Source organism: Ascaphus truei, chromosome 1 (genome assembly GCF_040206685.1).
Source record: "Ascaphus truei isolate aAscTru1 chromosome 1, aAscTru1.hap1, whole genome shotgun sequence".
Classification (NCBI taxonomy): Eukaryota; Metazoa; Chordata; class Amphibia; order Anura; family Ascaphidae; genus Ascaphus; species Ascaphus truei.
Genome location: NC_134483.1, coordinates 182,710,271 through 182,724,678, shown reverse-complemented (window position 1 = coordinate 182,724,678; position 14,408 = coordinate 182,710,271). Strand labels below are relative to the sequence as shown.

The 14,408-nt window shown below is 42.3% G+C and overlaps 1 protein-coding gene across 6 annotated transcripts in view; it reads left to right on the top strand.

The window, feature by feature from the left end:
* Nucleotides 1–14,408, top strand: part of AGTPBP1 (ATP/GTP binding carboxypeptidase 1) — a 149,250-nt gene that overhangs the window by 104,711 nt on the left and 30,131 nt on the right. For all 6 annotated transcript variants that reach the window (XM_075598985.1, XM_075598978.1, XM_075598979.1 and 3 more), the window contains one exon: nucleotides 9,328–9,488. In XM_075598985.1, the coding sequence (XP_075455100.1) occupies nucleotides 9,328–9,488 (161 nt within the window). The remainder of the gene's footprint in view (nucleotides 1–9,327; nucleotides 9,489–14,408) is intronic.

Here is a 14,408-nt window from a genome sequence, read left to right as displayed (position 1 = left end):
TCTCTCGGCAGCGCCGGTTATCAGCTGGGCAAAGCTTCCGGTGCGCCGGCGTGCGCACGAGCAGCCATTGTAGGACTGAGAAGTGCCTGCAGTGGGGCAGGGTCAGCAGCAACTGCTGTGACCTGCAGCCGGGCCCCTGCCACCACCAGCCCCCCGCATTCCCGCCACCCACCAGCCCCCCGCAGTTCCGCCAGCTGCCGGGTCCCCACCACCGCCCCCCCAGTCCCGTCAGCCACCACCCCCCCCCCACTGCCAGACACCGCCCCCCCCCCACCACCACACCACCTCCCCCTGCAGCCACCGACATACCGCCTCCCCCTCTCCCCCCCCCTGCAGCCACCGGCCCGACCTGAGATAATCCCCAAGGTAAGCCTGATTTTTTATATATATTGGGGGGGAGTGGGGTATATTTGTAGATGTATTGGGGGGGGGATATATTTGTAGATGTATTGGGGGGGGGAGTGGGATATATTTGTAGATGTATTGGGGGGGAATGGGATATATTTTTATATGTGTTGGGGGGGTGGGGTGTGTTTTTATATGTATTGGGGGTTAAGTAAAAGTTATGCGCTAAAATTTTTTTTCCGTGGTAGGTGCGCTATGGGTTGGGGGGTGGGGGGGTCCTGCTCCTTTCATTTGTCCTGGGCCCCATGATTTCTGTTGGCCCTGATCTCACACACACACAATCACATTCTCACAATCACACACGCACAATAACTCACACACAATCCCACACACAACCCCCCCTCACACACACACACACACACACACACACACACACACACACACACACACACACAATCACACACAATCACACACTCACACCCCCCCCCCCTCTCCCTGCACTCGCACACAGAGACATTCCCCCTCTCCTTGCATCAGAAGCTATCTGATTGTTTACAGCCTGTCACATGATGAGACCATCTCTGTAAAAATCAAATTCTACTGACTACAGAGATTCACGTTGCTCCGTCGCACCTACTATAAGCGCATGCTACAGATTCAATGCATTTGTTTTGAAGCGACGTCGCTGTCGACGTCGCCGGCATTATAAGCGCAGCCTTAGGCCTCGGCCATGTTCCCTGCTTGCTGGCGGAAGCGCACTGACGCGCGCTCCCACTCAGCACTGAGCCCCTACAGCCGCAATTAGAGCGGCTTTAGTATGGGCTCACCTATGCTTCCGCAAGCGCGCGGAAGCGTAGGTCTTAGGGGAATTTAAAATTCCCCCGCTTGCCGGCGCGACAGGCCGGTCACGTGAGCGGTTCGCCCAATGAGGGCGAACCAGCTCCGTGACGTCACTGGCCCGCCCCCGGCCAGTGACGTGCCTGCCCCCGGCCCGCCCGCTGACGGCCCCCTGACAGCGCGTGCGGTAAGCAACCGCAAGGCCAGGGAAAGCACCCGCTTTCCCTGAGCCTCAGCGAGCCTCAGCGAGCAAGCAGGAAGCCTGGCCGAGGCCTTTGACTGTCAGTTTGTACCACTGAAATTTCAACTTTTGGTTTAGTACTTGGAACCCATAACAAACAACCATTGCTTCTGTAGCTGCACACATTTAGCCTTGTCTCAGAAATGTAGCCAAGTTGTATTGTAGAGAATTCCTTTTTGGTAGTACTCTAGATCCTGTTCATATCAGTGTACAAAGTCAGGAGTTTTGCTATCGTCTGCTTATTACTTGTGTAGCGGTCATGTAAAATGCCTACAGTCATCTCTCCTGCTGGCAGTAAGGCCTGGTAAGTGTGGGCATGCCAGCAGTAATCATGGAGGTTTTCCCTCACACCCTGGTGGGGTGCTCTGTGTATGGCTGGGACTGGTCACATGCTCTGACTCCATGGTTAGTGATGTCAGAGGTGTGTCAGCCTCAGAAGCTTACATAAGGCACAGCACTGTGTTCTAAAGTTAGTTGCTGGAAAGTTCTACCTGAGTTGCTGTCTAGTTCAAGTCCAGTTGAGGAAGAGTTCTGTCAGTTATGATATAGTAACTCCATGGGAGGCTGTGTCCAGGGACCTGGCACAGGACAGTGATTCCTGCGGGAATAGTGAATCCCTGATCTAGGTGATATACCTATCTAAAGGGAGCACTGGCGAGATGAGCGGCTGAAGATACTCCTTGTGGAGGGCAGCTGCCCTGCCGTGTCAATAAAGATGAGTTCAGCCAGAAACCCTCTCGTGTATCTATCTGGAATGAGTGTACAGAGAGGAGCACCACGGAGGAGTTCCTCGCCAGGATCATCCCCTTGCGGACGCAGGGACCCTGGTGAGGTGGAGGCGCTGCACTGGAACTAGGTGAGACTCAGCACACTACCTCAGCTGCCTGTCTGGACGGGTCCTCCCCACACACCATCATGCGGGAGACTCAGGAGTCCTGTAGCCAACAGGTGCACCATCAGGCATATCTACACTGTAATGGGGTCCGGTTAGACCACAGGGGCCAATGTGAGATAGGGTGGGTCAGGCCGGGCCAGAAATACCGTTACACTTGCACGGTGCTTTTTTGTGTGTGCTTATGTTAAAAACAAGCCCAATGGTATATAGATTTGCTAAAACCTTGTTATGGCTGGCTCGTTTTTCTGAGGCACTCAGGGAAAAGCACATCACTTAGGCTGGTATTACAGTATACTAAGTGCTGGTGCACGTGGGGCTGCACGCGAGGCAATCATAAATACCTGTCTCCCTATGACCGTTTATCCAGTGCCGACGCGCGTGCGCACAGGAGACAGCTGTGTGGAAATACAAAGAAATTTGTATTTTCGAGCAGCTGCTGTGGCACGTGACACTGTGAGCCAATCACAGGGCGGCCTACCGTTGTGACGTCATGGCCACGCCTCCTTGCAACGTGCATCGCCGTTTGGCCTATGGGCACTAAACGCGCGCCATGTGCCTGCGCGCCTGCGCTTACTATATTAACATGCCTTAGAAGACTTAGAGGGTAAATGGTTGGTCTTGTTTTAAGCCTTTCAGTCCCAGTGGGGCCTGCTATGTACATGAACATTTATTTAAAGATTGCAGTAAGCATTTTGTTTTCAGTATCTGAACATGTATTTCTGCAGTGTCAGTTTGCATTGTTTCTGGTTGTGCTATTCCAACGGTACTTAAAGCAACAACAAAGTTACGCTGTTTTAGGACTATTTTATATATAGCTCTGGACTGTAAGCCACATTTTACATAGTATTTTGGCCATTGTACATAGTATTATTTATCACTACATTAAACATTTTAACATAACTGTATTGTTTGGTTATGACAACATGCTCTTCAGATGTCCCCATGCTTTTCTCTGCTGCTTGATTCGCTCCTTGCACAGCCAAAATGTCAAGTATAGCTCCAACCCCCTTATAACGCTATGCTTGGGGTCCAAAGAATCACATCGCGTTATAAGCGAATCGCATTAGAAATAATGTATGCATTGTACAATAAAGTATTTAAGATACCAATAATCGTGTTGTAAAGTATTCATATATACGAAAATTGGGAGCCACACTTGCATCGCGTTATTAGCGGATTCGTGTTGTAATGGATCGCGTTATAACGGGGTTGAGCTGTATATAGAATGTTATTGTTTTTATTCTACTGTAGTATTTTTTTGCTACAAATCTTCTCTTGGTGACCATTCCATCATCTGCTTGTGAGCTTCACTGCAGCGTTGTTTACATTTAAATATTTCTGACATTGATCCTATAAGTCCTTTTTTTTAAATATTGTGAAGCAAACGTAGGTGCTACTTTATCTATGTGATCTATCTTCAAAATATTTTTTTTTGTGCCACACCAAAAATGGTGTGTCCCAAACGTAACAGTTGGTTAAAACAAAAAGCCTATACTGTAGTGCCGACGAGTATTCTAAAACAAATCTGGGGCAATCACCAACAAGACCTAGGTATATGCTGCAACATTTCAGTGACATTTCTGCAGACAGACTAATGGCCCATCGGATAAACAGTGGGGGTCCCTGGCAGTCCCATTCAAACTGAATGGGACTGCCAGGGACCCCTGCTGTGTTAATCCGATGGGCCATTAGCCTCTGCAGAAATGTCACTGAAATGTTGCAGCATGTACCTGGATCTTGTTGGTGACAGCCCCAGACTTTCCAAGGCAAGTTTTAGAATACTCGTCGGCGCACCTGTAACCATACACTGGTGTCACTCCTTTCAGAATTGCCAATAGGCCCACAAGCTACAGTCTCCTCCAACCAGGACCGCAAAAGAAAGAAGGGTCCAAAAAAATGTCAAGAAATAAAAATATAGTGTAGGTTCCCAGTTAAAATTAGGAGATTTCTGAAGCCCTCACATACATCAGATGTAAAATAAGCTGTCCATCTTCCTCCAGAGTTTCCATATGTGAAATGGAGAATACCAAACAATGGTATAGAGCTGTTTAATGGGCAGGATATGCTTAAAATATTGGATGCATTTGAAGATAGGATGATTTCAGGTTGAACCAGAGAGACACTACAGTATATTGCCTGTATTCACTAACTGTATAAGGTGGACGCTAGCACCCAAATAGTTAACACAGAAATAGCAGAGATATGGCAAAGAAATGCAGTGTTCTGGTTATCGAGAAGTAGCAAGGTCATTAATATAAGAGACCATAGAATTTAAAGAGTAGAAATAATGAGGCACAACGTGTTATCTCTACGCAGGAATGAGGTATAGTGGGGGTACCTACAAACACAGGGTTACAGAGAGGCTAAAAACAAGGGTTTTGTTCTCATTATTATTATTATTAAGGAGTTTGTCAGGATAGCGATTGATGGTATGAGGAGACATCACAAGGATGTCTAGAGATAAACTATAGGGAGACATTGTTCTACCATGAATGTCTTAGACTAGAGATAACCGTTAAAGATGAACATATGTTTTCTTACTGTCTATTGATATTAATTGCTCTGGTTGATAATGAGAGAGAGGCCACAGTGGTTACAAGAAGGTATGAGTTTCATCCTGTGTGTATTGAACTTACTTTAGAACTACCAAAGAATTTGAACTGATACCATCATGACTGTAGTTCTCCGCTCATAACTAAGAAATGCTTGTGCAAGACATAAGATGCTGTCTGTCTGTGTCTCTGAATAAATACTGGAATTAAAGATTTCGACCTGTAGACTTATTGACTGAGGTGACACCTTGTTTTGTGAATGCAGAAAATAGATGTACTGTAAGTTTAAAAAGCCCAGCATAGTCGGCCTCCTCTGTACTCATAGCAGCACCTTAGCTGTCCTACATCCAGTTTTGCACTTTTCATGCACTTCCGGTGTTGTGTGTAGTGTAGCAGAAGGGCTCTGCTGACGGCAGTTGACTCTAAAAGTTGGGAACAAATTGCGCCCAGCACGTTGAGTCTGTAATTGCTTCCTGCGTACACTATAATGACTACACTATATTTCTGTTTCTCCCCTTTTTACATATGGAATCCCCAGAGAATGGTCTATTATGATTTGTAGTTTCCACAAAAGAAAAGGCATCTGTAGCATTCAGCAGTCTTCCTAGATATAGAGTTATAGGAGGTTATTCATTAAACTGTGATAGTGCCAATCGGGATACACAGTTTAATGAATAACACCCATAGTTTTTTTCTGTATTTTTACACAGGCAGGTGTTTTGTTTTTTTCCTAATTCAGAATTTTGCTCTCCATTGTCTGTTTATGGATTAGCAGATAATAGTCGTTTTTATAGAACTATTACAAGCACCCTAATGCCATTGTTCATGTAACCGTGTATGCCAAATGGTCCAGACACACCCTCGTTTCAATTGCACTTTGCATTGCTACTGTATATCCCCTCGGTCACTAAGTGGTTTTATATTTGACAGAGACAAATTATTATCTTACTGGTAAATTGATTCCTTGATGATACTTGATGCAGCCATCTGATTGATGAACCCTCATACTATTCTGAAATGAAGTCTCATAAATTATAATTAACTTGTTTAAGTCACCAAGTTCCATCAGCTAAACCAAAACAAACACTGCAATCAGTGTCTCTCTCTATTATGTAAAGTGGGCAGGTAGAATGAATTCTCTAGGTATTTTAGTTATAATTTATCAAAGCTTTATACAAATGTCTTCTCATTTCTGGCAAAGCCTAATCTTCGGTAATGTAAAATCATGTGTCGGATTAGCATTATAAGGGAAGTTTAAACTTTTCAGAGTTTTAGTGATTTACATCATATTTCATGTTTTCTTATTGTCTTTTAAAAGCATGCTTCTGACTTGTGTGTTATACTGATTTTAAATCCATGTTAGCAGCATCTGTTCTGCTTTGTGTATGCAGCATTTCAGTGGTGCTGCTACTATTTTAAACCTTGCTCTGAGATAGGTGGGGAAAGCCATACAGTAAGGTAGCCTTGCGCGTTACTAAGGAGAAATCTAACCATGCAACAAAAGTATAATGCAGAAAGATCATATTGGTTTGATAAATGCTTTATAGGGGTAATGACTGCCGTACAATGAATATACAATCATTTTGAGCACCTGCTTCTTTGTTTATTATTTGGTATTGTGACATTCGGACTTGAATAGTGCCACGAGTGGCACTTCCACCTTTTTTTATTCTTAAAAGCTTGTGTGCCAAACCGTTACATTTTTCACGTTCATCAGATCATTCATTATCCGAAATGGTTTTACGCTGCCTCCATCATGGACCGTGTTATACTAATATTGCTATGCTGAGCATGCGGTATGTCAAAATGGCAGGGCCTCATAGAGTTTGAAGCAGGGACATACACTGTACTTCATCACATTTTACATGTTCTCTTTTGCTTGCTGCCAAGACCAATGCTGCAAATAGCTCTGCGCCTGTGAGTGGATTGCAAATTGTCACTAAGAAAGCAGAGTAGTAATAAATGGAACAAACCCCTTGTGGTGCAGAGTTACTGGGATCAGTGGTGGGGCCATTATTGTCTAATATACACATAAATAACATTGAGGAAGGGGTTGAAAGGGAAGACTCGGCTTTGCAGATGATGCCAAGATATTTAATAGGGTAATTAGGACACAAGATTTAAATAGATTACAGAAAAGCATTGACAGAATGCATAATAGGTCATTTTATGGCAGAGGAGATTTAAAGTAGATGAATGCATTAGGAAGTAAATCTCTAAATGAAGGTTCTGTTTAAAAGGTATAGAAATACAAATCCATTAGTGTAAACACATTTATCACTTACAAGGAAGTAGGGGGCATGTTTAAAGATGGGTGCCATGTCCTGCACACTGCATCTATTGCTGTACATTGGGTGTGAAGAGATTAGATGGAATTGATTGGCCGACACTACTCAGGTGAATGTGATAAGTAAAAAGGGGAGAAGTATCCACAACTCATTGATATGGCACACACAATGTAATGCTTCTCCTTGCATTAGCCTATGTATCAGTACAGACTCTAAAGGACATTAATCATTGTCAAATTGGTAAACCCAAATAATGGTTTCCTACCAATTTGTACAAGATGAGTGAGATCATTAGACATAATAGGAACACTTCACAGGTGCTAAAGAGGTCGGTAGCCACATACAACAATTTTCCCCATTAAATAAATGATCTATGACTGTTTTCACTAAAGTTGAAAGAGAGCATATGGAGCAAAGAAGCCCACACTAGTAGAATAGAAAAGATTGCTCCGGTGCCAGTCAAGAAACAGGGCGAATCCAAGGAAAACCCCAGTATGAATCCAAAAGGATAGGCAGAAAATCCCTATGTCTATACTTTTGGATCACTGCTTTTACTTACAATAGATAAGAAACAAGAAAAAAGCGCAAAACGCAAATAGTGAAGTATATCAAAATAAATATTTTAGTGATAAAAAGGTGAGTATTCTGCGTACATCAAGATTATAGAACATTCACATTTACGTGCATCAATACACGAAATTACCACACAGCAACCATCAGGGTGGAGGGTCCATGGGATGTATCTCTGGTAGGTCATCTTCCGCAGTTTCCAGATGTCATCTGGGTCTTTCACGGTGACCGGAACCTGCAACCAGCATCCAGATCGTCCGAGGAATAAAAGGTGGTATAACCACTTGATCGTCTGTCCTGTAATGCACACTAAATGTGTACTCCAAGGAAAGTTCTTGTAGTTATCACTCGGTATCGCGGGTGCACAGGAATGGGTTCCCACCATAGTCAATCTGACCGGCACTCAGCAATGATAGCCCGCCTTGGTGATCGCGCAGCGATATGACGTCACACGGATAAGGCACAGCTAACACAGAACGCACCCGAGCGGTGTAGCTAAGGGCTAATGGCATAGGAAAAGTGTCTAACTCATTCCTTGCATACGGTGCTAGCAGGAAGGTATTAAAAGGTACCACAATAGAACAAAAATAATCCTACGCGTTTCGAAGCTCTAAAATGCTTCATCAGGGATAATCCCTGATGAAGAAGCATTTTAGAGCTTCGAAACACGTAGGATTATTTTTACTACATATATTAACTACAAGAACTTTCCTTGGAGTACACATTTAGTGTGTATTACGGGACAGACGATCAAGTGGTTATACCACCTTTTATTCCTCGGACGATCTGGATGCTGGTTGCAGGTTCTGGTCACCGTGAAAGACCCAGATGACATCTGGAAACTGCAGAAGACGAAACCAGAGATACATCCCACGGACCCTCCACCCTGATGATTGCTGTGTGGTAATTTCGTGTATTGATGCACGTAAATGCGAATGTTCTATAATCTTGATGTACGCAGAATACTCACCTTTTTATCACTGAAATATTTATTTTGATGTACTTCACTATTTGCGTTTTGCGCTTTTTTCTTGTTTCTTATCTTTAGTTCGTGGGAGTGCTGAGCCACTTCTTAATTATAGCAGCATACGCCAACACCAACGGTTTTGTATGGTTTATTTATATTTTTCACTTCCACAGTAGGGTTGTGCCTTGTATAGTTTTTAGTTCAATGTAACAACGACTTACAAGAATTAGGAGTATATGTGTTTCACTATCAGACATTGTCTTTTACACGACTAAGCTGTCTTTTGGGTTGCGCACTTATTTTTGTACACTTTTACTTACAATACCTGCAAGAGTTGAAAGCTTGTAATGTATACTTTAAACTATTTGTTGGTCCAAAATGATATATAATGGAACATATTTATTTTGGTTTATGCTCTATCTTCACGGATTCTAAAGGTAATTTAAAAAAAGCCTCTGTCCTTACTGTCCTTCTCATAAGCCACACTTTTATTGTGTTTTATTCCATATGTAAGGTTTTCTGACAAAAGCTCAATCAGTTGTATGTTTATGAACATGATTATTCATTAGCAGTTATAATTGCTATGGTCTATTTTCCATAAAATCTAAGTAAAGTATGTTTAATTTGTTTAGGGTTTGCAGATTGGGACAAAGGAGCTTGAAGAGATGGGAGCCAAGTTCTGCATAGGCTTACTGCGTTTGAAAAGATTGACCTCTCCTATGGAATTCAGTATGCCACCAAGCCTCCTTGACATAGAAAATGATCTAATTGAGTCCAGCTGCAATGTTGCAAGGTACCACAGAAACTTATTTTTATGTTATACTAACAGGCATATGTATGCATCGTCTGTTAGGGGTGCTCAACATTTTCTAGGGGTGGGAGGGGGGGGAGGCGCTTGCAGAGGCCCCACACTTTTTCCCACAACATTCAAGTTAAATGCCTGGGGAGCGCGTGAGGACTCTGTAATTCTCTTACCTGTTCTCCAGCAACGCAACGTCAAATGGCAACCAGATGTCACATGACGCCGTGCCGTCACATGACGCCACCCATTCCAGGGAGCACGTAAGGGAGGTGGGCGCGAGCAGGAGGGGAGGGAGAGCAGGCAGGGGTGGGGTGGGGGGGGCGCAAACAGTACTTCACTTTAGACATTAACTGGTGGCAAATAATATGGTTACTTAGTGCTTCTTCCCATGGTAGCTCCCACTCCTATCCTAGGGAGGTACTTAAGCTTAATGTGCTTGGTAACTCTCATACGCTGGGGAGGGACTTAGGTTTGTTTCCTTTAGTAATAGTTAGATTGGCAATCTCCTGCATAGTTTTCTAAATGCATTTGGTGGACCTGGGTTGGGGGACACACTATTCTGGGAGATCAGTATCCCTTTACTGTGAACAGCATTGTTCATCAATACTTATCAGATCAGGAGTTTATTGAGGACCTGCAGGTGGGAATACACTTTACGCTATTCATCAGGGATCACTATTCCATCACTCTGTGTACTGCCTACCTCATCCAGGCCTATTGGATCGGGACTTTGCTAAGGACCTTCCAGTGGATGTGATCTAATTGTGCTTTGAAGTTTCTACTCTGAGAACTTCTTTTTTTCGAATGAGAACAATCTTAAGCCATTATTTACAGGCACTAACTGTATAGGGCATGTTCCCAAATGGAAAATAATAAAGGTGACAGGACATCCTTACTACACATAACAATATTTAGAGGAGTCGTGACCGCGGCATCACTCGCTTTTTCACCTACACATAACAATACACAGGAATATATTTACATTATTAACAGTGATGGCCTCTGTCACTTCCATGAACCTGGTTCTACAACATTCAGGAGCGCTATATATACCCTCCAATCTCCTTATGACGACATCACTGGTTAAGGACCTACTAGGGAGCGGCTATCCTTTCTGCATAGTCATCATTCCGCACATGATGGGGAAGGGAGTACAAGAACATTCAGCTGAAGAGGATGAATGTGAAGGTGCACAGCTCTGTAAATGAAAAAGGGCTAGAAAGCACTGCAGGTTAAAAACTTTAATGCGCCCGAGGTGCTTTGTCAAAGAATATGAAAGAAGAAATACAAATAATGGTGTAGCCAATGATGAAAGTGAACTATTTATCTAAAAGAATATGTTGGTCCCACACACAAATTGCTTCTAGTAAAAATAGCATATCAGAGATCCGCCTCTCTCTGATGGGAGAACTGCAATGGTCCCTCCTCTGAAGGGTGGAGTTGTGTGATCCAGTATTTGCTCGAAAAACAGAGAGAACTCACAATGGTGTAATATATCGAAACTGAATATATATTGCACAGAAACAAATATTTTCACTCACATTTCATACAAATGTAATATTCATTAGAGAGGACACGTTAGCGATCCTTGCGCTCTGACGGTCTCTGCCTGTTAACTCCTTCACATCCGTATACGTCACTTCTTGTGAAGGCTCTAATCAGGGCGTGATCAACAAGCGCTCCCCTTATCTGGAAGGCTACTGACTACTTTGGGACCAGAGGACGGTCTGACTCGAGGTTTAGAGTTGCTTTATTTCTAACCTCACTTATTGTATATTATTGTTTTTTCACATTTCATTGGTGAAGGTTTAACACACTATTGATTTTGAGGTATTTGTATTATAATAAGTTTATTTCTATTTGGGTAATATTATCTTATTTGTAGTGGTTGCACTTTGCAGTTTACAACCCATTAGTTATAGGAGCGCCCGGTTACACCCCTCTTTTTTTTCTGCTTTGTCAAAGAGTCTGGTGGTGCGAAACACGTTAGTTTTCTGCTTCAAGATGCCATGCACATCTTGTAGGTGCTAATAAAACATTTTTAACCAGCAATGCTTTCTAGCTCTTTTTTTATTTATGGATCTGTGCACCTTGACGTTCCTTGTCTTCAGCTGGATTTTCTTGTCTTCACCATTCTCATTTGAAGCATTCCCATGGAGATTGGACACAACGGGTCGTGGGAGTAAAAACCATTTTCGATATATCACTGGGTATACCAAACTCAGACGTATTATTTCTCATATACAGAGGGCATCCATTCCTTTACACTTTGAAAAGCCAGAATATTAGAGGTACAAGATGGATGGGTGGTGGCGGAGACATTTTTGGGGACATATCTATCTGTTCCCCTGTTCCCCTTCCCCACCTCAATGACTATTCAGTGCTTTAATCCTTAAACCATTATATTTTCCCAGCACACTGGAACATATCAAGCTAATGAAGATTATACTCGTACCCATGTATGTTCACCAAATACCTCTTATTATGTTTAGTACGACATCAACAATTGCTAATGCATGATTTATAACCACAATTTTCTATACATATCCTGATTAACTCTGTAGCACTGATTTTGGACTTTTTGGTTCTCTTCTTTTATTGGGGAAGGGAGTAACCCGAGTGATCCTGCACAGTTAGTACAAGGGTTAACAGCCTTAATAGCTAACTAGTAGTTCCAAAAGGGGGGTTATACACATATGTAACAGCTCTTATTGTATCCATGAATGTGTTTTGGTTGGAAGTTCATAACACAGTTCAGAGAGAATACTGTATCTACACAGGTAACTCGTGCTATCCATAATCATGTAATGCGTTGGCTGGTACATTAAAGGCCACTCACTACATCTGTAGGAGGAAAGAGCTTTGCTGCTTTTAAATAACACTTTCAGGAGAGTATGTGGTTGCCAGCAAGTTGCATTTTGCTGACCTAGATTAATGCCCAGTTCATACTAGTCTTCCAGCATTGTACGTAAAATGCTATGACAATAGACATTCATTTATCAAGAGTTCAGGTCATTATTTTGGAGATTGTAAAATGTAAAACGTGTTCTGCATTATGTCCAACCTCCAGGGAGGACAGTCATCATACATGATAAACGCTGCGTACCAAGCTCTCAGATCTCCCTGAAAAGGATGACTCTAGTTATGGTTGTTTATCTGAGGTCTACCTTAGACCTCCAAAGAATAAAACTCTCTTACTGGAAACCACATACTGTACTCCTATGCACAGGAGGAATATCAGTTTGTACTCCATTGCCTTTGTCATTATTTCTTCTTTGGTTTCACCGTGCACTCCTGCTATTTGTTTTGTCTAATCCAGTAAACCATGAGGGGTAGCATTGATTCCCAGTTGAGAGGAGTTATAATTGATAGTGATTAAGCACCAAATGCACTGCTTGAATTATTGATATGTTGCTCTCTTTATTTTGTTACTACAATTCAGATGAATACTTTCTAAAGTGGTGTAATCATTAGATCAGCAAAGTGCACTCTTTCGTCTTACACTTGTGCCAAAGTGGTCCTACTGTTTCCCTACAGTTATTTTTGTATGTTGCCTAGTCGGAATCGTTAAAGCTTTTCAATCAGGTCTCCAGGTTTTGCCTAACGAAATTTGCAAAATTATTACAACCTGGGTAATTATTCAGTAAAGTAGAATGTTTTGTATATTTGTGTAAAAATAGATCTACTGTATATCGCATCCAAGTAGGAGGAAGCACATATACCAGAGGTGATGTGATCGGAAAGACATTACCACAGCAGGCATCGTTAGAATGTTTTTTTTTTTAGTGATGTTAATATGTGGTTATAGGTTGGGATGAGTGGTATCCAGTTCAATTGCTTGCTCTGCATTGAAACACATTTTTTTTGTAGTACAGTATATGTGCAGCACATTTTATTTTGTCGTTTGACAAAGTAGCCTTGCGCTAACAGAACTGCAGAGGGACTGGAGGGGATCACTTTACAGTTGGAGCATTTGTGCGCTTCACAGTTAGCACAAAAGGGGCATTGAAATGCAATGAGGACAACATGACTGCTAACGATAATGCTATGGAATGTAAAAACCTAGTTATAGTAAGGCATCTGGGCTTGTATCCAGAACATTACATTAGCAAGGAGTTAGCGCTCGTTTACTCTAGAGACCCCCCTCTTGTGTTTTCAATTAAATATATTCTGTCGGAGCTATTTTCCGTTTTCGGCCACCACACTGCCCTATGTGCCTAAGTCACATGTCACATAAAAAGGACAGGGACGTATGTATGTATGTCTGTATGTATATGTTTATTTATATAGCGCCATTAATGTACATAGCGCTTCACAGTAGTAATACACGTGACATAATAATATAAATAACAAATAATACAAATAGCACATAATGGAAAGAAGCGCTTCAGACATAAAAGTAACACTTAGGAAAAGGAGTCCGTGCTCTGAAGAGCTTACAATCTAATTGATTGGATCTAATAACAGAAATGCAGTCATATGACATCATGAGTTAAACTCTACCTAGCACAATGCAGCAAAGCAGTGAATTGACAAAACTATGTGCTGCATATACTTTAGCTAAATATAAACTGTTTCAATTGAACATGTTGGTGGTATTGACAAAATATTTTGTTATATCTCTAGAACTCCATGGACGCATTTAAAGTGTTTTCCTCTCATCTGTTCTTTATCTCTGACACAGATGTGAATAATATTGTGTTATGAAGAAAAGCCAGCTATCTGTGTGAAATTATAGCATGGCGGGGTGCTTGCGGGAATTGATCACCTCAGCAGCCTTCTACAAGTCTTAGGAGAGATTTGAATTTATGTGTATTGTGTTCCTTTGAAACACCAGAAGTATAAAACATCTGGGTTGTTTGTATCTATGCCAGGTCCCCGTGAAACTGAGGACTGCTAAGTGTTGGGTAG